This window comes from Girardinichthys multiradiatus, chromosome 20, assembly GCF_021462225.1.
Source record: "Girardinichthys multiradiatus isolate DD_20200921_A chromosome 20, DD_fGirMul_XY1, whole genome shotgun sequence".
Classification (NCBI taxonomy): Eukaryota; Metazoa; Chordata; class Actinopteri; order Cyprinodontiformes; family Goodeidae; genus Girardinichthys; species Girardinichthys multiradiatus.
This window is the reverse complement of record NC_061812.1, coordinates 30,728,502-30,752,305: the sequence shown is the minus strand read 5'-3', so window position 1 is coordinate 30,752,305 and position 23,804 is coordinate 30,728,502. Positions and strand designations below refer to the sequence as shown.

Genomic DNA, 23,804 nt, shown 5'->3' with positions numbered 1-23,804 from the left:
TAGTACAGAAACATTTTCTGGCATACCTGCTGCCGTTCTTTCAGTGTCAAGGTTTTTTACCCGCTTACCACCCTCCTTACTGTGCGCTGTGGAAAGACAAATAAAGATCCTCCTTCAGCTTAGTGGTCAGCGACTTAAAGAGACGGGCCTAGGGTCATGTCATTTGTAGAACCCATTGAAACAGAATTTCATGCATCACAAATTCCTGATTAGCAACAAATTAGATTTCGAAAAAAGCCTTAGTTACATTTTATAGGGGTTGTTATGGATAACAAAATTATGTGCTTTGTTAATTCTTTCTTAAAATGGGATTAATTTCTTCACCGTATAAATGCAAGCAAATTGAATTGCTTTTTCAAAAATGTTAAGGGTGTGATTATGAACTTCAGTAAGTAGTCTTGCAGGTCTTTGGGTACCCATTAATGAGGCAGGCAGTGTGCTTACATTTCCCCCCTGGGGTGGGAATTGGAAACTCATGGTTTTACACCCTAATCAGCTAATTAACTCAAAAAATCTGCAAACATTTCCTGAGACTCTAAATGGTCTCAGTCTGGATCAGTGGGCTGCACAGTCATGGGGAAGACTGCTAACTGGACAGAAGTCCAGAAGATATTGACACCCTCCACAAGGAGGGTAAGACACAGAAGGTCATTGCTAAATAAGCTGGTTGTTAACAGAGTGCTGTATCCAAGCATATGGGATGTTAAGTGGAAGGAAAAACTGCACCAGCAACAGGGATAACCACAACCCTGAAAGGATTGTCGAGTAAAATCAATTTCAAAATTTGGGGGGACGGCACAAAGACTGGACTGAGGCTGGATTCAGAGCTTTAAGAACTGCTATGCACAGATGAATCCTGCACATGGTCTACAAGCTTCTTACCTGGACCAAAAGGAAAAGGAAGTGTACTGTTGCTCAGTGGTCCAGGTCCTCCTTTCAGATTAAGGTAAGGTTTGCATTTCATTTGGAAATCAAGGTTCCAAGATCTGGAGGAGTGGAGAGGCACATAATCCACGTTGCCAGTCAGTGATGGTTTGGGGTGCAATGTCATCTACTGGTTTTGGTCCAGTGACCTCTGAAGTTCACAGTCAATGCAGCCATCTACCATGAAATCTTAGAGCATTTCATGCTTCCTTCTGTTAACAAACTTTATGGAGATGTCAATATCATTTTCCAGCATGACTTGGCACCTGCCCACACTGCCAAAGGTACCAAAAGCTTGTTCAAAGACCATGGTGTTACTGAGCTTGATTGGCCAGCAAACTGGTCCTACCTGAACCCCACAGAGAATCCATGGGCTGTTGTCAAGAGAAAGATGGAAAAACACCAGACCCAACAATGCAAATGACCTAATGGCAGCTATCAATGCAACCTGGGCTTCCATTTCACCTTAGCAGAACCACAGACTGATCGCCTCCATGCCACGCCGCATTGATGCAGTAATTCATGCAAAAAGAGCCTCAACCAAGTATTGAGTGAATAAAAATGAACATACTTTCAGAAGCCTGACATTCCTTTTTATTTTGTGTTGCAATATTAACATTTTCAGAGACACCGAATTTTAGGTTTTCATTACCTGGAAGCGACAATCGTCAAAATTAAAAGAAATTAAGGCTTGAAATGTTTCACCACAGGCAACGATTCTATGAGTTTCATTTTCTGAAATGAGTGACAAAAAATATTCAACATTTTGATGATATTCAAATTTTTTTTCAATGTACCCGTGTTGCATGGACTACCTTCGGTATTATTTGAACCTTTTCTTGTGATCTATGAAGTCAGAAACACACACATTCTACCTATCCATCTATTGTGTGTGTGTGTGTGTGTAATTTATCTAATTTTCATTAGACCACAAGTACCAACCTGGGAATGTTAGCTGTATACATATTACCTGATTCTGCTACAGAGCACAATCCAACATTAACTCAAGATATATAAGCGCCATGATGCAGTTCTACATGCTCAGAGAGAAATAAAGAATCCACATTTATGGGAACAAACATTTTATTTAATAATGCAAACTGCAACATATGAATTATATTATTTATCCAAAGGAGCAAGAAAAAGGTCATATACCCGTGGTAAATAAATCACACAGTCTGTATTAAATCTAAGTCCAACACAATATTTTCAACCTCAACCATTAAGTGAAAACACCCAAAAAACAAAATGTACATTCCTTTGATGTCGGGCAGTTCGTTCTCACTTATTGAACATCGAGTCTTTTCCATGACTTCCGCCTTCCTCTGCAGACAGCACAAAAAGGAAACCCAACTTCATATCAAAGTCAGTAAATTGTTGAGGAATATGGGCAAAGAACAGGTGCAAAATTTCTACACTTGTAGGAGATAAGTAGCGGCTTCTGTTTATAGGTGCACGTATATCTACTGTACTGAGTGACATTTTTAGAATCTGTGAGGTGAATTCATCAGGGTTTTTGCTTCAGGAAGGCATTTTATCAAAGTTTTCCTACACACAAATATAGCTCAGTTGGAAACTGAACCAGAATCTGTTCAGCTATTGCTCAGATAAATAATATTTAATCTACAAGGAAAATATAAGTTTCACATTGTTCAGATGTAGGTCAAAGAAAAACAATTATGAAATGTCAAAGTAAATTTTTTTTGGTAAAAAAAAAAAAAGGTAATCCCTGCGCCGTTGGTTTTTCCGAAACCACGTCCGTCCGCATCCAGTCTTGGAAAGTTTCATAAAGGATTAGCTGAAAAACCAGCCAAGTGACAAAAAACAGTGACAGAAGTCTTTAGTAACTCTAGGGGGGAAAGGAAATAGCACCATGTTCACTGAGGGCAAGCCAGAAGGTAAAAAGGAGAAACCACAGCACACACACAGAGTTCAAGTGTGCGTTTAAGTGCTGCGGCTTGTGTAATATTGACTGCTCATCCTTCAACATCACTTTTTGGTCTTCACTCCCCTCTGTTGTAATCAGGCTGTGTGCAGCTTATGCAAATATAGTCCTCTCTCTCGGCTCGCTCAGCAGACAGTCCGACACAAACCTGGTGGAACCACTGATTACAGTTACCGTCACACTGGACCCAGTTTACCTGGAACGATAAGAATTTATACTAAACTGTAAATATGAGCATCAATGTCACTGAAAAAAGAAACAAATCAAAACCATCAGAAGAAACATACCTCATCGCCCTCAGGCTCTCTGCACCATGGTGCAGCACACAGTGAGAAGTCCTCCTCTGAATCTGAAAGAGAAGGGTCAGATGCAGTGTGTGAAGGGGAACTTGTCCTCTTGGACTCTTCACTTCTTTCTTTGCTCTTCTTGGGCTTCTTCTTGCGAGACTTTTTAGCCTTCTCACTATGCTGGGAGTCAGAACTATCCTTACGCCGTTTAGTTCTTCTGTTTTGTCCGTTCACTTCCTTCTTCGGGTTGGGGCTTCCATTCTGCACATTTAAAAAAAACGCTTAAAAACCCATTTTAATTTGACTTTCATTGCATCATTCATGGTTTCCTGTTTTCAGTGCTAAATAAATGAAATAAGTAGAAGTAGATTTTGACCTTGTTGTGCCGGGGACTGTCTTTCTCAGACTGCTCTGTCCCATTCCCACTGGGGGAGCTGTGTGAGGGTGGTGGGGACAGTTTATACAGCAGATATCTGTAGAGCTGTTCGGTCTCAGGAAGGGTGACCTGCAGCAGGAACCCCTCCACCATCAGCTCCTCCAGCTCAGGACTAAGTGCTGTAACAAATATGACAGTTTACTGTTCAAATAAAAAGAAATAAAGAATTAAAAACATTCTTAAAAGAACAGCTTTTAAACACTCACCTTGGAGAGGAATAAAGAGATGGTTTGTGTGAAATGAACCATTTATTTCCTGAGTCAGATATGAAGATGATTTAGGTCCAAGCCTCGCCTGAAACACAATGTAGATATACAGTATTAGACACACATCTCCTGACCTGCCTTCAGAGATTTCAATGTTTTGAACCTGTTCCTATTTTGACTTGAAACAACTGCAAATTTTAATGTATTTTGTTGGGATACTGGGTGACAGGCCAACACAGGGTAATGTCCAATTGTGAAATCCAAGTAAAATAACACAGTTTACAAAATTTGTTACAATTTTCTTCTGAAGTTTGCTGTGATTTAGTATTCAACCATTCTGGATTAATACTTTTTAGAACCACGTTTTGCTGCAATGGCCCTAAAAGACTAGCAGTTGTAATTCTCTACCATTTCTGCACATCAAGAGCCTGACATCCGAACCCATTCTTCTCCTGTGAACATAAATTGAGTGTTGGCATAGATTCTAAACTGGATATAGATCTGGACTTTAGGCCACATGAAGATTAATGGTTTAGTCCAAACCCATTAAGTTCCTGCATGTTTAGGGTCGTCATCCTGCTGGAAGGTGAACCTCCGACCCAGTTTCAGGTCTTTTGCAGCCTCTAACGGGGTTTCCTTCAGGATCTTGCTGTGTCTAGCTCTATCCATCTTCCCATCAACTTTCCTGTACCTGCTGAAGAAGAGCATCCCCACAGCATGATGCTGCCACCATTTCATTTTACAGTGGGAGTGGCGTTAAGGCCAAAAAGATTAATTTCGGACTCTTCTGACTAGTGGCAAATTGCAAACATTACTTCCTGACAATATCCCATTAAGGCTAGATTTGTGGACTGCTTGGCTGATAGTTGACCTGACAAAAGACGGTCCCACCAGAGCAGCGGATCTCTGCTGCTCCTCCAGACTCACCAAGGGCCTCATATATGCTTCTATGATTAATGCCCTATTTGGCCTGCTTGTCATTTTAGGCCATGCCTTGGTAGGTTTGCAGTTGTGCCATACTCTATTTTCAGATGATGGATTGAATACTCCTGGGTGTGAGGTTTATTGTTTTATAACCTAAAACTGCTTTAAAACTTCTCCACAACTGTATTCCATCTGCTGTGTTCCCTGCTCTCTATGATGCCGTTTGTTCACGAATGTTTTCTATCAAACATCTGAGGCCTTCACAGGACACCTGTCCTTTATACCGAGGAAAAAATAACTACACACAGATGGACTAAATTTACTAATAAGGTGACTACTGAAAGCATTTGACAGATTTTATTAAGGGGTATCCGACTGAAAGGATGCATGCCACACTTTTCATTTTTACAATTAAGCATTACTTGTGTCTTGCTCCGTCATATTCAGTAAAGTTCGTGGTTTTAGCATGAAAAAAAAAAGTTAATGTTCAACTGACCATGGTTGGCACCTTCTCCAGGAGCCCGTCTGTGCAGGCCTGCTGGACTTTGTGCTGCCATCGCACCGTTCTTTCAATGAGGAAGCGGAGAGCATCCCCTTCTGGCAGACGGACCCGGATTCTCTGCAACGAGGCCAGCAGTGGTAGGACCTTGTCCAGAGGAGGCTTCCTTGACCGTTGGCACAGCGGGCAGAGCCAGGCTTGGCCGTACTCAAGGTCTGCAGCTGTTGGGACACAGTCACTGTGAAAAATGTCTCGACACAGCTCGCACTGAACCATGGCACCCGAAGGTGCCTTTTGGCAAACACAGGAGTTAAGTGCACAGGAGTTTTCAGCAGGCAGAAGTTTGGACTCGTTTGAAGCTCTAAGAGCCAGCAGGAGCTCCATCTCCCTGTGTCGGACATCAGCTAGAGTGCTCATCTGTAGAGAGATCAAATTAGAAATTAAAAACCAATTCTTGCAGTCGATGTTTTCTCATTTACAATAGCTGAAATTATTACAGAGGTCAAAATAACACTTTCCTTCTGTTAATCATTTCAGATTTTATTTGTACATTTCAAAAATCTGGAGTCATTCATAATTATATCCAAGAAAAACAAAAATGTGTCCACCTCTTACACCCATGGTGTGAGAGGTGGACACTTTTTGTTATACTCACAGCAGAGGCAGAGTCCTTGCTCTCAGACAGAGCTCTCTCCACATCACAAACCGACTCCAGTTTTGGGGAAGCTTTTTTATTGAGCTGTGGCGCTTCTTTTACTTTCTTAGATCTGCACTTGTGATGCCCAGAACCGACATCACATCTTGGGCAGAGGACCTGAAAACACAACAATAAAAGGTCTAAGGTTTTTAACTAGCACTGGAAAGCAGGTTTGCATAGAATCACACTCAAAATCTTTTTACCTCAAGGAGAGAGAGGGGTGAGTTTTTCAGTAGGAATGTTTTCGCCGCGCTCTCCTTCCAGCTCTGCACGTCGCTAATGAGAGCCTCCAGTCGACTCAGTAGGTCGAGTCTTACTGGGATACCCTCTGCTCTGAGGACCAGCTCAGAAAGGCTGTCTAACACAGGAATTCGCCCCCCCATCTTGAAAAGAAAAGTGTTTTTAGTTTAAAGGTTCAAACTCTATCTATCTATCTATCTATCTATCTATCTATCTATCTATCCATCCTAAAAGTGTGTTTTACCTGAAGCATTTCTGCTTCATTAAGCCATTTCTTGGCTTTAGCAACGACATCCTTCAGCTGCAGACAGTTAGGCAGATAAGCAGGGATGTTCTCTACTTCTTGTAAAGCAGCATCGAGCGTGTCAATGCTGGGATACGGCCTACATAAACAAAGCACACAGTTGTTAGAGGACAGTTTTCCAGTAACGTGACATATTTACATAAAAAAAAAGCCCTCCGATTTTTGCATCTCTTGGCAGTAGGTGTAAATAACACAAAAGAAAAACTGTTTCTGGTGTTGATATTTAAATCTGATGAGGTGTTTGGACATAAACATTCCTGATAAATCAGACTATTTTCCAGAAAAATTGGTTTATTTAAAGCAGCTGGAGACCATAAAGTAGAATGTGTGGAAATGCCAATTTAAACTTTAGAAAATGAGTTCTTACCTGGCCTCCAGTAGACCGAGCACACGCTCTTCCCACTGCTCCGACACAGTCAGCAATTCCTGCAGGCGAGCCATTGCTCTCTCCACAGAGCTGTGAGGGGCCAGGCCAACACCCTGGTCTATCAGCCTCCTCATGGTGTCCAGACACAGGCTGTCGGGCCTGCTGTTGGCTTGCTGCACAGCCTCCAGCCATCGGGCCTGCTCCAGCCTTTCCCGCAGCAGGGGAAGCTGCGGTAACTCCACGTCCAGGCCCAGACTCACATCCAGCAGGTCCTGCAGCTCCTGTGGGCTGGGTGACTCGTCGGAGAGGAGGTGGTCGCTGCGTTGCTGAAAGTCATCCACCCGGGTCAGCAGGTCCTGGAGGTCACAACAGCAATTAGGTTATTTCACATATCTGTTGTTTTTGTAGTTTAATTAAAAACAGGAGTTTCTTTGTAACTGTGATTAAGAACAAAGATGCATGTACAGGTCCTTCTCAAAATATTAGCATATTGTAATAAAGTTCATTATTTTCCATAATGTAATGATGAAAATTTAACATTCATATATTTTAGATTCATTGCACACTAACTGAAATATTTCAAGTCTTTTATTGTCTTAATACGGATGATTTTGGCTTACAGCTCATGAAAACCCAAAATTCCTATCTCACAAAATTAGCATATCATTAAAAGGGTCTCTAAACGAGCTATGAACCTAATCATCTGAATCAACGAGTTAACTCTAAACACCTGCAAAAGATTCCTGAGGCCTTTAAAACTCCCAGCCTGGTTCATCACTCAAAACCCCAATCATGGGTAAGACTGCCGACCTGACTGCTGTCCAGAAGGCCACTATTGACACCCTCAAGCAAGAGGGTAAGACACAGAAAGAAATTTCTGAACGAATAGGCTGTTCCCAGAGTGCTGTATCAAGGTACCTCAGTGGGAAGTCTGTGGGAAGGAAAAAGTGTGGCAGAAAACGCTGCACAACGAGAAGAGGTGACCGGACCCTGAGGAAGATTGTGGAGAAGGGCCGATTCCAGACCTTTGGGGACCTGCGGAAGCAGTGGACTGAGTCTGGAGTAGAAACATCCAGAGCCACCGTGCACAGGCGTGTGCAGGAAATGGGCTACAGGTGCCGCATTCCCCAGGTCAAGCCACTTTTGAACCAGAAACAGCGGCAGAAGCGCCTGACCTGGGCTACAGAGAAGCAGCACTGGACTGTTGCTCAGTGGTCCAAAATACTTTTTTCGGATGAAAGCAAATTCTGCATGTCATTCGGAAATCAAGGTGCCAGAGTCTGGAGGAAGACTGGGGAGAAGGAAATGCCAAAATGCTAGAAGTCCAGTGTCAAGTACCCACAGTCAGTGATGGTCTGGGGTGCCGTGTCAGCTGCTGGTGTTGGTCCACTGTGTTTTATCAAGGGCAGGGTCAATGCAGCTAGCTATCAGGAGATTTTGGAGCACTTCATGCTTCCATCTGCTGAAAAGCTTTATGGAGATGAAGATTTCATTTTTCAGCACGACCTGGCACCTGCTCACAGTGCCAAAACCACTGGTAAATGGTTTACTGACCATGGTATCACTGTGCTCAATTGGCCTGCCAACTCTCCTGACCTGAACCCCATAGAGAATCTGTGGGATATTGTGAAGAGAACGTTGAGAGACTCAAGACCCAACACTCTGGATGAACTAAAGGCCGCTATCGAAGCATCCTGGGCCTCCATAAGACCTCAGCAGTGCCACAGGCTGATTGCCTCCATGCCACGCCGCATTGAAGCAGTCATTTCTGCAAAAGGATTCCCGACCAAGTATTGAGTGCATAACTGTACATGATTATTTGAAGGTTGACGTTTTTTGTATTAAAAACACTTTTCTTTTATTGGTCGGATGAAATATGCTAATTTTGTGAGATAGGAATTTTGGCTTTTCATGAGCTGTATGCCAAAATCATCCGTATTAAGACAATAAAAGACCTGAAATATTTCAGTTAGTGTGCAATGAATCTAAAATATATGAATGTTAAATTTTCATCATTACATTATGGAAATTAATGAACTTTATCACAATATGCTAATATTTTGAGAAGGACCTGTATTTGAGAATAAAGAATTAAGAAAAAAATGCATCAACACACTTTAACCTTATATGAATATTGATTAATACATTATTTACTTTTAGTAAAGAAGCCTGTCGGATGTTACATGGCAGGTTGTCCAGCTGTTGGACAAAGGACCTCAGCTCTTCCACAGTCAACTCGTTCTGGTTTTGAGACTTTCCTCCTCCAGAGCGATACCTGACACACGAAATGAAACGGCTTAACAAGACAGTAACGCCAACAAGCTTTGTTGTATGGATCTCTGGCAGAAAGATTCAACTGCTTTTTTAAACCACCATTATTCTTTTTTCATTAAATGGCAAAAACAGACACATTGTGTGTTTAATATCTACCCATTGCATTGGTTAGCCACAAACAGCATAGACAACAGATAGAGGTAAGAAGAGGAAAAGTTCAAGAAAATATTGCATGTAGACTGTTACTTTTCAAAGATATTATGATAAATGAAATATTTGAAGTTTCCTCAACCATATGCAAACTTAAAATGCTTGGAATAAACAGGCAGCAAGTGGACAAAGAATAGGGACATTTTATTACATTGGCCACTATCCATGAATCTGGAAGTAGAAAGTTGTTGGATGTTATTTTTACTCATGCTTGTTTGTGACAAGTTCGCTTTCATGTAGCTTTGCTACCCGGACAAATCATTACTGCTCAGAACATCAGACAGCACTGACAGATATGCAGATATTTTTACATCCTTTTTAAACCGACACATTTTATACAGAGTCTCCAATAAGCTCCACACGCGCTGATCAGGGGGCTGGTGCACCACCCAGGTGAGGTGGGTAGACTTTTTCAAAGTTTACATAATGTATTTACTTGTCTGGAAACTGAGCGTGTGAAAAGGAGGTCAAATTCCTCGGTTGTTTGCTCAAAGTTGGTCAATAAAGCTGAATCGGATTCACAGTTTTGTGAGTCAAAGATGTCTGCCCCAATTCGCCCTCTACTGTTATCATTTTTCAAATTTTCTTTTTAGAAAACAATTTAGAAAAATATTAACGATTGATTTCCTAATAAACTGATGTATAGATGCCGTGTACGCGTACACACAACAGGATGGAACTTTCACTTCCCAGAATTTCTATGAGAAATACTTCATCACAGAAATCCCATATCTGATGTCATGCTGCAATGCCTCCAAGAACTGTTATAAAAGTACCAACTAGGGTAAAACAAATAAATACAAATATATTATTTTTACTTCAGTCAGCAGTAAACAAAAAGTCTTTTTCAATTTCTGAAATTAATTAGATTGTATTATGCTTTAAAACACAGAAGTGGAAAGTATAGAACTGACTTGAGATTTGGTTGAATTTTTTTCAATGAACATAGTTGTTTGTATAAACAGGAATAGCCAATGCATGCATAGAGAGATAAAACAATATAACCACTTGAAAATGGTCAATGTTTATGTTTTTAAATAAGACTGTGTCCATTTTTGAAAATAAAACATGTTCAAATCACTTTGGAGTTGTTTTGATATATCGACAACCTCATGTCCCTGCTGTACTTGAATGCAGCATGAGCAGCTGTTGGGAAAATCCTCTCTTATAAATGAAGATTCCTCCAACTTGCATCAGATGATGTTTGGAGTTTGGGCTGATTGAATGCTGCAGATAGCCATTTGGACGTCAGCTGATTTCTCTCCAGTACCTGTGATGTTTATGTTCCGATTGTCGTTGTTTCAGCTGAGTGCTTTCAGGTAAGTTGGATGTCGAACAGACAAGGTTGTACCAGATATTTTTGGTATGAATACCAGTACTGTTACACCCCCAATACCAACAATAATTCAGTTACGGGATACAGATAAACCAAAACATGTCTGCTTGAAAGCAGTGATTTATAACTAGCTTGATTAATTATGAAGCAGAACCAACACAGCAAATACTTCAATGAGAAAGAGATGCTACCTTACGATTTAACAGGAATGCAGCTGGATCTCCAGTCCAGCAGCATCTCAAGCCTATTTTTAGTACCTTGTCTGCCTCTTTCCATTGAGAAGCTGCTGTGCCATCACAGCAACTTTGTCAGCCTCGGAGGTGACGGCGGACAGATGATCCAGGAGGCTAATTTTAGGGAAAGCCTTAGTTTCAGCTTGCTCCAGTAAGCTGTGAAGCTCTTCCAAACCTGAGCAGAAAACAGAATTGTGCCTCAGAAAACACGGGCAACACAATCAATTGTTTAAATGTGTCACTGGATGACGGAGTAACGTTTAATAAAGGGTATACGACACCTTTTTTCTTGGATCCTTTGTTTTCCACAATTTCTTTGACAGTAGAGAGCCACTCTTTGTAGGACTCTGACCTCAGCTTCACGTCTTCCAGCAGGGGAAATAATTCATCAAGGGTATATTTATAACTGAAAAGAAGACAGAAGCTGTTTTTTTGAAAATATAAACTTCTCCAGAAGCCAATATTTAAGAAAATGCATTAAATGTTAAGGAGAACACATGTGACAAGATTCCTGAATGTATGTTTTTTTACAAGTCTGAAGGAAATAAAAATAAGTGGCATGAGGCAGTAAAATTCACAGGTGAGTTTGTTCGGTTGTTTGGATTACTGAAGACTCACTGGAGTGTGAGGTTGCTATGGGGACAAGAACAGAGGTGCTGGGCATGATGCAAACAAGCCATCTTGTCAGGCCTGCAGAAGCAAGTGATACCAGACAAGTAGCAGGTGGTCCGACACTTGCAGCACTGCCGCTCCTCATCTGGGAGCACCTCGTAATCAACCTGTCGAGACTGCACCACACCCTGGAGACAAATATCCAGATTTCAGAGCCACAGAGGAGAGAGTGAAGCCAAATGTGGCATCTGTGCAGTCAATAAAAGTCTCCTACTTAAATCTCTATAAGGTGTTCTTTCATGCAAGGTGGTGCATCTTTTAGGAACATCACCGTCAAGCTAAGTTTCATTCACCTTCTTGTCTTCATTCTGAATTAACTAAACCCCAGGAACCGAAAACGTGATCTTCTCACCATTTTGTTTATTTTTTCTCGTAGCTCCCTCTCCTCCTGGATCATTATGGTCATGTCCTCAAGCAATCCTGATGCCAGCTCCACATCCATTGTGTCTGCTTTCAAGGCCATGTTGCAAACCATCTCATCATGGGAGAAGACACAGTACCTGCTCAGCTGACGATAGTGGTCCACGCAATTACGGCCAATGGGCACCTGCCAGAGAACACGAAGGCGAGATTGAGTTCAGGTGCAAAAATTGAGAACCATCATCATCAGTCAACGAGAAACCTTTGTTTTTTATTCTTGATGCATTTTGCTAGATTTCTCCGAACAACCAAAATGACACTGATGTTCTAATAAAGAACCTACTCTTTAAGAAGTGGCACAAATGGATTACACCATAGTCAACTTGTATGTAGATATATTGTGGTACTTATAGGCCCCCTCACCCAGTCCATGGTGCAGAAGTTGACAGCTTCAGCAAAGTTGAAACCCTGGTTGAATCCACTGTGGTAAGCTCTGGGGAAAGTGATGACAAACTCGCCTGCGCACTGGTTGGTACGGTAGATCTACACATACAGAAAAAGGAACATTTATTACATGGTAAATAAATGTATTTCTTATGCTCATTTTGAATCAGAATGAACAAAGAAGTGATGTGTGATGATATAGGTCTGTTTCCCAGTATCTGAGTGTAAAAGCTGAGCGGATTACCGGGACGCCGTTGTTCATCAGCGTGTTGGGATTCATGATGGTCACAAGCTGATGAAGCAGGTCTGGCTGAGACTCAAACAGCTCAGGAGCCAGTTTCTTCATGACAGACTCAAGGTGCTCTGCAGCATAACCAGGAGCTCCATACCATGTCTTTGGCTCACCCCTGCACAGGTGACAAACAATTTTACTCATATAGGGTGATCGATAATGATTAAAGGCAATACATGAATCAATTTTCTACACTGGCTTATTTTACAGGGCTTCAAGTATTGTGAAAATATTTTATGAAGTAGAACCTGCACAGAAAAACTAACCAAACGCACATTGGTGGGAAATTATAAGTAAGTAAAGAACACCAAATAATCCATTTTCAGTATGGGCGAGGTGAAAGCAAGACAGCTGTAAAAAGCCAATTAAAAAACAGGAAAATTATTTTCTGCTCCAGACTATTATTTGCTTAAAATAAAGAGATAACTTCACTAGATAACAGAAAGGCTGAATGCAGTACAGCGTCGTATCCTCTGGAGCTTTCAAGCTCCGTTATGAAACATTCTGGATTTGGAAATGATTGCAGCCATTTGCACCCTCAGTATTACAGTAAGAATCTAAAATCTTTAGTAAATACACACAGTGGCTGATGTTTTCAGTTACTGATGTTACTAACCAGGGTAATTTTCCTAACTATTATTATAAAATGGTAAAAACAGTTAGGAAAACCTTTTTGTCTTTGTTTTAGTGGGAAAATCTTGTTTTACAGCGACTGCTCTCAGGTTTTGCGTGACGTCGTATTAGTTACAAATAGAAGACTTATTGTGAATGCTGGGAATTACGATTGTTGAAAAGAAATCTAAATATGTTGAAATTGGTATAAACAGGACAAAGCTTTAAAAAAAACTTAAGATAAGCCACGAATATATACAGACATATCTAAAGCTGCAAAGTCATGCACAAAACAAAACAAACTGTTCTTAGTGAGAGAAGAATACAATGGAATAACCAAGTCAGAAGAGGGCTCTTTACCAGTGAAGGTAGTTGATGGAGTAGCTCCAGTGGTCCTCGATATGCCAGCAGAAAGAAGAGAAGCACATTCCCACATACAGCCAGGGAACCTTCATCCCACAGATGTCCGCTGTAATGTGAGTCAGCACCGAGGCATCGAGAACGGGCATGTTGTTCAAGTTCCAGCCGCTGGTCAGGTAATGCTGCAGGTCAGAGACAGGTCTCATCACTCCGAACTCACACTACACACTCAGATCGAGCTAAAGAAATTACTCATCACAAACATATATCATATTATTATCAAATATCACAATATTAAAGTACTTGTGCTTATTTCTACAAATAAAACTATCAAGAATTCATCAAAACAGATTATTTACTTTTTTGTAGAAATGATTTCTCTCCATTTTAGAAATATTTTCTTGGCACTAGTGGCCTTTATTTTTAAGTTTTTGACAGTAGGCGGACAGGAAAGAGGGGTAGAGAGAGGGGGAGACATTCGGCAAATGTCGCCGGGTCCGGGACTCGAACCCGGGACGGCCACTTCGAGGACTGTAGCCTCCGTATATGGTCGCGCGCTTAACCCCTACACCATCAGCGCCGAACCATTTCTCTCCAGTTTAACACTTAATATCCTCACTCAATTTGGGCACAGTCAAAAAAACAAAACGGAACAGTTTAATGTGAATGTTTACAAATGATAAACAAAAAAAACAACATGTCGCTTCATCAGCAGAGACGTGTATTGCCACGGGAGACATACAATACCTCATCCTCTGGAGAGACTTCAAAATGGCTGTTTGTCACAGGAAAACCACTCCCAAACTCCTTCGAGGCAATGTCTGCTCCGTATTCCACAGTGACATCTTCCTCAATAGTGCTAACAAGACGCCAAAACTCCTTCTCCACCAGCTCAGTAGGAACCATCTGAAAGCAAAAACAACGCTCATCGTTGATAATAAAAACAAAACAAAAAAACATTACTGAGGCAGGAAAACAGCACAGCATCAAATGCACAAAATCCTAACCATTTAGTTCACCAAGTCATTTCTTTTGTGCTCTGCTCTGTTTTAACAGGGTCTTCACCACTAAACTGTCCATGGAAGTGTATATATGTATAGCAAGTATAAACCCCCAGTAACATGAAAAGGATTATTTTAAGATGTGTTATCAGTGCATTTGTTTAGATGAAGTCATATATGTACCAGAAGGGACAAAAAAAGATTTTAGACTAACAGCCTTTTTGAAATTCTGACAGAACATTTTTATGTGAAACATCATAACATGTACCCCCCCCCATTTTCCATATTCTAGGTTTTACATTCTGGACAGCTATACGTTTCTATTGATAAGGCTAACGTGTCAAACTAAAAAGTTGAATATAAAAACATCCCAATTGTACTGGGATTTGGAGTGTTTCTAAAGCCCTTCAAGATTTTTTTTTTTTTTTTTACATCTTTGTAGAAGAAAGAAAAAACTGATACGTGTTTGATACGACAGTGGAGCTATTATGTTCACAAACAAAGCGAACGCATTCCCACCAATGTTTTACATAAATGAACACACAAGCTTTTCCTTTGCTACTCCACTGAGTAAGATGGAGAACAGGCACAACGGGAGGGGCACAGCAGAGTAGACATGCAATGCATTTTTAATATGCAAAGATGACATTTCATGATTCACAAGATCCAGGGTCCTGCAAAGAGATTTTAATTCCCCCTCTAGACTAAAGAAAAAAGGCCATTTTGTACAATTAAATATGATGTTTATATGAACTTAAACTTCATGGTGTAACAGTTTCCAGTAGTAGTGTTACACTTTACTCTTTTCAGACCTATTTCTTTTCTTTTTGAAAATGATTTGAGGAGAACATCTTCTGTCCCCTCCAGGAAGTTAACTGGGTTTTAGAGTGCTGCTGTTGTTCCATCAACACTTCACCAAAAACACCTGAAGTTTTATTATTTATTCATTATCATTTGTTTATAAAGGCTACCTGACTTTCAGAAGAAAAGCCTTTTAATACCATGATAATAATCCAAATCACCATCTTTGAAAAAAACCAAAAAAAAACTAACAAGGAGTTGGTCTCCTGCTTCATGAACTAAGATCTTTGTTTTGAATGCAGTAACACTTAGTGACTGATGTTAAAGCAGCTGCAGCGCTGAGGTCAGATCTCTCCCACACTGATGTCTGTTGAGGACCACAAATCAAGCAGACAGGAAGCAGCAGTGGCCCACATGGTCTAACTTTCACTGTAATCAGTGGAAAAGGTGAAAATGCTTAGATTGTCAGGGAAACCCTACAGTTGAACAAATTCAAAGATTTGACAATATTCTCGGTTCTACACTGGATTCTGTGGTATTCGCGATCTTGTCCATATCACTGATATAGGGTCCTATATGTGTGTTATAATAGCCTTGATGAAGAAAGCAGGTATTGTTGGCATAACTTCTAATTTCTACCGTAGAAAGACATTAAGAGTTACTTATTAAGCTAACACTGGTTTTAGAGCACAATGAACTGTGCTATAAAATATTTAAAACCATCAAAGTCACAGTCATGGCTGCAGTTTTTAGACAAGGCCCAAATCATTTGAGACTTCCCTGTCCATCCCAGTGTTCACTTACAATGCTGCTCTTTTGCTTTACAGCTGAACCTAAACTGAAACCATTGACAACCTTCTGAGGCCTGTACTAAAACCCATGACGATGATCCTACTATAATTACCCCCGATAAAACCTGCCATGTTCATTGATGCCTCTGTACAAATCTAATCAATTTTCATCCACATCATGATTACACATTAAGCCACCAACACTATTAAAACAGCAATCTTAAGAAATAGAACTGCACATTGCTTAGAACCATTTACAAGGTAAATTGTTAGTACAGGTGTTGATGTAACCTTACATGAACTGGCATGTTAAAGTAATCAGACTTGAACGAGTCAGCCATGTCCCCAAAAGCTTGGAGGGTGTAGCTCCTGCTGGCTTGCTCAAAGCCAAATGCTACAGGAGGTTTACCACATTCCTGCAAAACATAAAAAAAAAAAACATGTTTAACACCTCAAGGTTCTACAATTTTAGAATCCCAGTCAGGAACAGATGTCAGCTCCCTGAGGATGTGGAGCAGCTCACCTGAGCCAGGCACTTGGGGCATCTCCAGTCACCTTTAGGGACATCATGAAGGGGCGGAATAAGACAAAAGATGTGATAGCTGTCATCGCAACCGTCGCACAATAGTAAGCGGTCCTCTGAACTTCCACTACCACATATCAGGCACATGTATTGGTCCACCTATAAAGAGAAAACAGTGATGCAGTAGTAACTTCAAGCTGTACACACATGTGAAAACTGTTTGGCCTCAGCTTGAAACAACGTAAAGGATTTACTTTATTTTGTGGAGGTTTGTTTATTTTATTTAAATCAATTTCTTCATGTTCTGTGGGGTCCTTGTGTTCAGTTGGCTCCTGTTTTATTTCAGTGACTGCCATTCTCACTGAAAGACAAGGATGGATATCAAACAAACACTTTAAGAGGCACAAAAAAAAAAAAGAAGAACAAAACATTTCATTTTTATTTATAATTCCTACCAGGTTCTGGTTTGGCAACATAGGTTCCCATTCTCCTTCTCAGATTGGGCCGATTCTCACAAATTTCAACAGGTTCTTTTTTAAAAGACAGTCTCTGCAGTCATGACAGAAGAGAGAGAGAAACAGAGTGAGTTGTACATTTCTGTCCACTTAGACCATTAGGATGCAAACAAAACCACTGAAAAGTTGAACACCTCTTAAATTCGGGTCAACAGCTTATTTGTACTGTAAGCCGGTGATATAAAAACATCTCATATTGTAGTCAAAAGATATTAAAATCTTAGCAACATGGATACTGTGGTTAACATGACGTAAACAAAAGCTATGCGTTCTATTTTAACATTGTAGTTCATTGCCAATTTAAGCACTTGTTGCCAAGTGGCCAGGGGTTGTTCACATGGTGCTGAGGGATGACACTGAAAAAGTATAAGCTCTTTTTTTCCTGATTAAGCCTCCATCAAGACCCAATTTACGGATCAGCGCCACACAGTGTAACGATGCACCTCCACCACTGTCAATCCAGACTTTTTAAGCTTCTATGAACTCAAAAGGTAATTTTAAAATAATTTCTAACCAGTGCAGTGCAGATTTTTTTGCCACAGCAAAACTTTCAGTCAAATACAGATGGACCTTGAGCTTACAACTTTTATGGCCTTCGTTGCAAGGACCCAGTCAATCAGAGAGGCATCAGACATTTATCCTATTCAGTCAAATCCAAGATGTTTGCTGTGGGTAAGCCAATAAAATTTTAAGTTTAAAAGCATGCTGGGTGTCTAATCTTTTACCTGCTATGCACTGTTCACCTCAACCTGCAATGTGGAAACTAAAGTATACTTACAAGTCACATGATAATTGACAAGAGAACAAATCTGACAGACTTACTTCAGATCGCATTCGTTTAGCTCGACGAGCGATGGTGCAGGTCTCCTGGGGCTGCACAGACTGACGCTGTGGCAGGTCATGTGGGGTGTACTCCTTGTCTTTAGTGTCATTGGTTAATGTGGCCTTCTGCAAAACCAATAAAACAATTTAATGAGTCAAACTAGGCTGGTCACCTGTAATAAAGTATATCATGGTTTTAAAAATTAAGGTTTCCAAAATATATATATATATATATAGTATATATATAGTAATATATATATATATATAGTAATATTCTGTGCAATGGACACTTGGAAAAAAATAAATCAAAAATAATAAATGATACAAAATAACATGATGACTGTAATAATATTTTAGCAGCAGAAGAAGGAACTGTTACTTTTCAGTTCTAAATAAAAGAAACTAAAACAAATCCAAAAGGTCATCTCAAGTTACAATTTAAAAGAAAGATATATATATATATTTTTTTTACATTTACTTTGTAAAGAAAAAAGGGTTTAGTTTAGTAGTCACTACTACTTCATAACAGCACAGCATGTAGCTTTAGAGTGGGTTATAATGGCCTGGAGTAGTCTAATAAACTTCCACACAGCTGTAAGCAATAAGACTGATGACTGGTGCAGTAAATAGAAAACAGGTGAAGGGACCTACAGGTAGATTGGATCCAATCTGGAAAAGGTTATATGGGTAGAGGACCCGCTCATAGTGCGCCCTCAGATGAGAGCCGATGGCCTTGCCAGGAGCAAATCCCATCTTGACTGATATCTTAGTCCAGCGGCGTTCTCTGCAAACTGCATCAAAGCCTCCCTCTTCATTCACCAACTTGAAAAAGCAACAAGTAAAAAAAAAAAAAAAAAATCAATATTGAGAATTTAGAAAAAGGAAAGTTTTCTAATACATCTGTAATTGCTAAATATTCAAATAAAAGTAGAATAAATAATAAAAAAGAATCTGCTATGCCATCTTTTGAAATTACATTTGTTTAACTAACCTTATTGAGCTGGTACAGATCTAAAATCTTTCTCTCCACATGAGGAATTTTCAGAGTGCATCCTTGGAGCTCCCAGAATTTAGCTATTTGATCCAGGAAATTGAGTTTAACTCTAGTTTGAGCCTAGAGGAAAAACAAATATTAATCACTGAATAAATCACAGAGCATTCCAAAACAAAAAGGAGGCCATCTTAGAGAAACGTGTAAAACTTGTCGAATCTTATTTTCTCAATGGACAAAAGCTATATTTATTCTGCTTATGATGACGAAATTATCGAATATGCTGATGCTGTGTACTGTGTTAAATGTTTAGGGAAAACAGAGCAGAATGAACACAGTGATGAACTGAATAACACAGTTTTAAGCTCAATACTGGCAGCAACACAAAAAAGTAAATACCTCCAACTCATTAAGCCTTTGTATTCGTGGTGTGAACTTTAGTCTGTCAACATCACAGGCAAAAGGAGGCTGCCATTCCTGCAGGAAAAAAAAATTAAATTATTCACACAGAATGAGATAGTTTTGGTGGTTACAGTGAAACTGTTGCTGTTACTCAAATGTTTATTCCTTCAAAAAACAAACAAAAAACAAAGAAAAAAAACCAAAAACAGAATACAATTGGTGCAGGAGTAAAAAAAAAATGCCTACTGCTGTTTGGGAAACTGTCCTCAAACTAGATTTGCAATCCATTCTGTCCGTTTGGTTAATCCATGCCGAATGATTTACAATGAGACTAATTTGTTTGGGAAAAAGCAATAGACCATTGTTTGTGTCCCGTCACTGGAATGTCAAACAAATTCTTACTCCAGCTATCAATACATTCCAAAAACCCAAATTCAACTCAAACTATTGCAACTGCACAAAAATAAGCAAACAAAATCCTCTTCATTCAACATTGGAAAAGTTACCCCGTGTGGATAATGCAGGGCTCAATGTAAACCAAATGGATAAACATACTTTGTGTGATGATTTTAAGCATTAAAAAGGCAGCGGAATGCCAAGCAAAACAAGATAAATGCTTTATTAAAATGACCGATTACTTTGTTTAGCAAATGAATTCTTGCACATAAAAATAGACAAGAGTTAGAGAGGCAGATGTTAAACTAGATTGGTATCTGCATCCGTCCTATTAATCTAAACATTGTGATCCTTAAATTTAAAACTCTTAAACTGTGTTTCGTACATTCCAAGCATTTCCTACAAGCTTCGAGAACAGAGTTGCTCTTCAACAATCAGCAAATTAATTTCAGCTGTGTGCCATTAAAAGTGTGATGGCACACGTCCTTCTGCGAGTGAGAGGATTTGCAAATGAGTGTAAAACGACTGGTGAAAATTTGTCCTGGAGTGTAAAGGAAAATGTGCCTTTCTCACAAATAGCATGATAATAATGAGCACTGAAATATTTAATGTTTGGCTAGAGAGTCTGTATTAGTATGAGTTAAACTACCATAATAAATGTTGTCTGATTTACGACAGTTCAAAGAAGACAAAGGACTCTATTGAAGGCGTACCATGAGGGGATCTTTTAATAACATTTCACACAGTTTGGTATTCTTAGGCCAACTAAAAACAAACAAGCACAGTTATCACACAGTTTTTCCTTTACAGATATGGATGCTTTAATGTCTTGATGTGAAGTTCTGTTACTGGAGAAACCAAACACTTGCACTGAGAGGCGCTGAAAGATCATCTTTATAGATTAAATAACCTGTTGTGTTGTGCACCAGTTCCTTTGTCTATAATATAGCAATGTTTGGAAAAGTATTCCTTGGATTTTTTCAGTGCATGAGGTCCCACCACTCTTACTTTTGTTTTGCCCATAAACATGATCACAGCACAAAACATAATACAAAGTTCATGCATTATTTTTGTAAAATGGCCTCCACTTGCATAGCGCTTTATCAAGTCCGAGGACACCAAAGTGCTTTACACTACAATCAGTCATCCACCCAATCACACACACACATTCACGCTGGCAGTGGTAGACTACATTGTAGACACAGCTGGCCTGGGGCAGACTGACAGAAGTGGGGCTGCCATACAATCGGCGCCACCGGGCCCTCTGACAACCATCAGCCGGCAAACTGGGTGAAGTGTCTTGCCCAAGGACACAGCGACTGAGAAGGATGGAGTGGGGGTTCGAACCGGCAACCCAGCAGTTCTCAAGACCTACTGAATAACAGCAGCACAGTGCATCTAATCATGTCCCCAAAAATCCTAATTTAAATAGTTTTTATAAATGCATCCATTGTCAGTATTCGGGGAGCCATTTTCACAAGTCTTATCATTTTTATTTCCAGATAAACAATAGGATAACTGCCAATCCCTAATGACCTTCCATTTAAAATAACAAATACAAGTGTTCAATATTTCACAACAAACAGCCCAAAAATACTCTTAAAAACATCTCAAATCAATCTGTAACCTACCTAGAGCCCTGGGGGAAATTTTTACCACATACTCTGCACCCAGAAATCTCTGATCAAAAACAGGTTGTGGTGAAATGTTTACTTCCGCTTCAAAAACTCTTTTTGAAGAGAGAAAAACGGAAATAAAATACAGCAATGAGGTTACTTCAGGAAAGCTCTAAAAACAGGCTCCTATATATAGAGGCGTGCCCATTTGTCAAACAATGTTAAACTCTCCTCACCTTACAAAAATATAATTGACAATGTGAAAAGCACTCCCTCAAGAGTTAAAAATACATGCCAATGGAAATTACAAGTTAGTTACTAGTTTCTTTCTGTCAATTTGTTATACATTTATTTACACAAGCAATGTACTGTGGCAGATCTCAGTGCACATGCACACCTAAAAACAAATTTCATTAGTTAACCATCTGTCTTACTTCACTTCTTCTTCTGAGGACAAGCTAACCATAAGCAGTCAATCTTTGTTCAAACCTTCTCTCACTTGCCTTTGTTTACATGAGCTGGGCTTCTTTCTACCATTGGATGAGCAAACACTGAGAAGCAGTCACCCCACCCACCGGGTTTTCATAACAATTCAGTTCCCTGTACCCCTGGCTGTCTGGTTAGACCGTGCAAAGTGGGCCTTTTACTGCTTCCCAATTTCTGCAGGCCACCACTGCCACGTTATGTGAAAATACACAGGCCACACAAAACTCCCTTTCATCCAGGACATCAAAATGACAAAAGAGAATACAAGCCAAAGAACACAGCAGTCATGCAAAGATAATTTGTTTCGGCAGAATCTGCATTTTATCTCATGCAAGTTAATGTTTGGGCACACCCTCAATAAGGTCCCTGCAATTTGTCACCTTAAAAAGAAGGTCAAATTGAAATTAATTTGTGTTTTGCCTGTCCTTGTAAATCTATGCAATCATTCTTTGTCATTGGAAATGTTAATCAGCTGTGAATTAACAGAAGTGTGGATTATGGTATAAAACGCACACAATTATCATAATCTGTAAAAAATAATAAGTATGCGAGGATTTTTAAAAATTTTTTTTAGAATAGGTTAGTCTATGTGTCCCAAACACTGCGAACACTTCGATAATCGTAGATCGGGTGAAGGGATGGCATACAATAAGGCCGTAAACAGACAAAAAGTGTCCATTAAGTGTCCTGTTTGAAAGACCCTTTTCTCTCCATAAACAGTTGGTCACCGAGCACGTACGTTAGCCAGAGTTAGATGTCTGACAACTGCAGCTTTAAACGGGCCCAACTGAAGCCTCATGCTGGCTAAATCCGACAGATCCTGCCCACTAAACTTGCGTTTTACATTGAAATACGTTAATAGTCAAATAAGGAGTTTAATTTTTTTTAGCTTCCTTTTTTTTTTAATTTAGGCCCGACTCCAGGAAGCACTTGATTCTGCGCAAATGTAGGCAATTTACATTATATTTGCATACTGGCGAAATTAAAAGTTTCAAATATTATTTTTAAAAAATGGCGCTTTGTTCATAGAGTTCATCATTTAACGCGTGCTTAATTTTTTCTCGGTATAATTTGGATAGTGACACAGATTCCCTCCCGACTGGCATGTCTGAAAAAGCTGCTGACCGTTGGTGCCAGCAACTCCAGTTCGGGCTAGCTTACAACGGAGCCGCAATCCGCCATGTTGAAAGCCGTCTAAAAACACAACTTTGCTTGCTAAAATTACCCACAAAAGCCGAGGCCACGGCAGCACGCAACAACGGAGAACAATTCAGAATAAAATAAATAGAAGGAAAACACTCACCGGTGGTGGTCGGATTTTGCAAATGCCAGTTTTCTCCGCAATTGGTCGTATTTTGTTGATATACGCAAAAGGGTCGGAGAATTCCTCCCAGCTGGGCTCAAAAACAGGACACTCCGGAGGAGGAATAAACTCGTTCAGCTGCGGTTGAGTCATTGTTGCATCTTTGATAAGACTCCAGCTGAAGGTATACAGAAAAGGGCTTCCTCACATCGGTTATAATCGCTTTGAAAATGTGTCTTTCAGTTCATGTCCACTGTCTACTCATTGAACTCAAAGACGTATTATCCAGTTGGAGACTAGCTGGTATACCATGTGCTTCCGCTTCAAAAGTTAGACACCCATGAGCTCGGACTTATCTCACAAAAGAACATACATTACGCACTTTTAAAATCACCTAAACAAACTTTTTGTGAATTTATGTTTTATCTGAATTCGATGTATTTGTTTGTTTATATGAAGTACAACCAGTGTAAATTCATAGGAAGATAAATGGCTCAGTAACGACGCAGATATAATTCCATTTTAACTCGAAACA

General features: G+C 39.9%; 1 protein-coding gene across 1 annotated transcript; it reads right to left on the bottom strand.

Moving 5' to 3' along the window:
* Positions 1-1,989: 1,989 nt before the first annotated feature.
* On the bottom strand, positions 1,990-23,593 carry kdm5ba (lysine (K)-specific demethylase 5Ba). Its single transcript, XM_047346384.1, has 27 exons — positions 23,270-23,593; positions 19,466-19,543; positions 19,067-19,189; positions 18,727-18,897; positions 18,076-18,201; positions 17,194-17,287; positions 16,993-17,099; positions 16,739-16,897; positions 16,512-16,631; positions 14,370-14,528; positions 13,623-13,804; positions 12,603-12,765; positions 12,338-12,457; positions 11,907-12,101; positions 11,501-11,682; positions 11,164-11,288; positions 10,907-11,057; positions 8,984-9,104; positions 6,830-7,185; positions 6,403-6,541; positions 6,122-6,301; positions 5,877-6,035; positions 5,219-5,638; positions 3,799-3,886; positions 3,533-3,711; positions 3,157-3,417; positions 1,990-3,065 (listed from the first exon to the last, which is right to left on the bottom strand). The coding sequence occupies exons 1-27, from the start codon at positions 23,420-23,422 to the stop codon at positions 2,928-2,930; spliced, it is 4,449 nt and encodes a 1,482-aa protein (XP_047202340.1). The 5' UTR covers positions 23,423-23,593; the 3' UTR covers positions 1,990-2,927.
* Positions 23,594-23,804: the final 211 nt, after the last annotated feature.

Excerpts from the sequence above, each read along its gene's own strand:
- kdm5ba (XM_047346384.1), bottom strand. The coding sequence starts at position 23,422 with ATGACTCAACCGCAGCTGAACGAGTTTATTCCTCCTCCGGAGTGTCCT. Across the intron at positions 12,102-12,337 it reads ACTTCTGCACCATGGACTGG|GTGCCCATTGGCCGTAATTG; the intron begins GTGAGGGGGCCT and ends GTTCTCTGGCAG. Across the intron at positions 11,683-11,906 it reads GAGAAAAAATAAACAAAATG|GGTGTGGTGCAGTCTCGACA; the intron begins GTGAGAAGATCA and ends ATTTGTCTCCAG.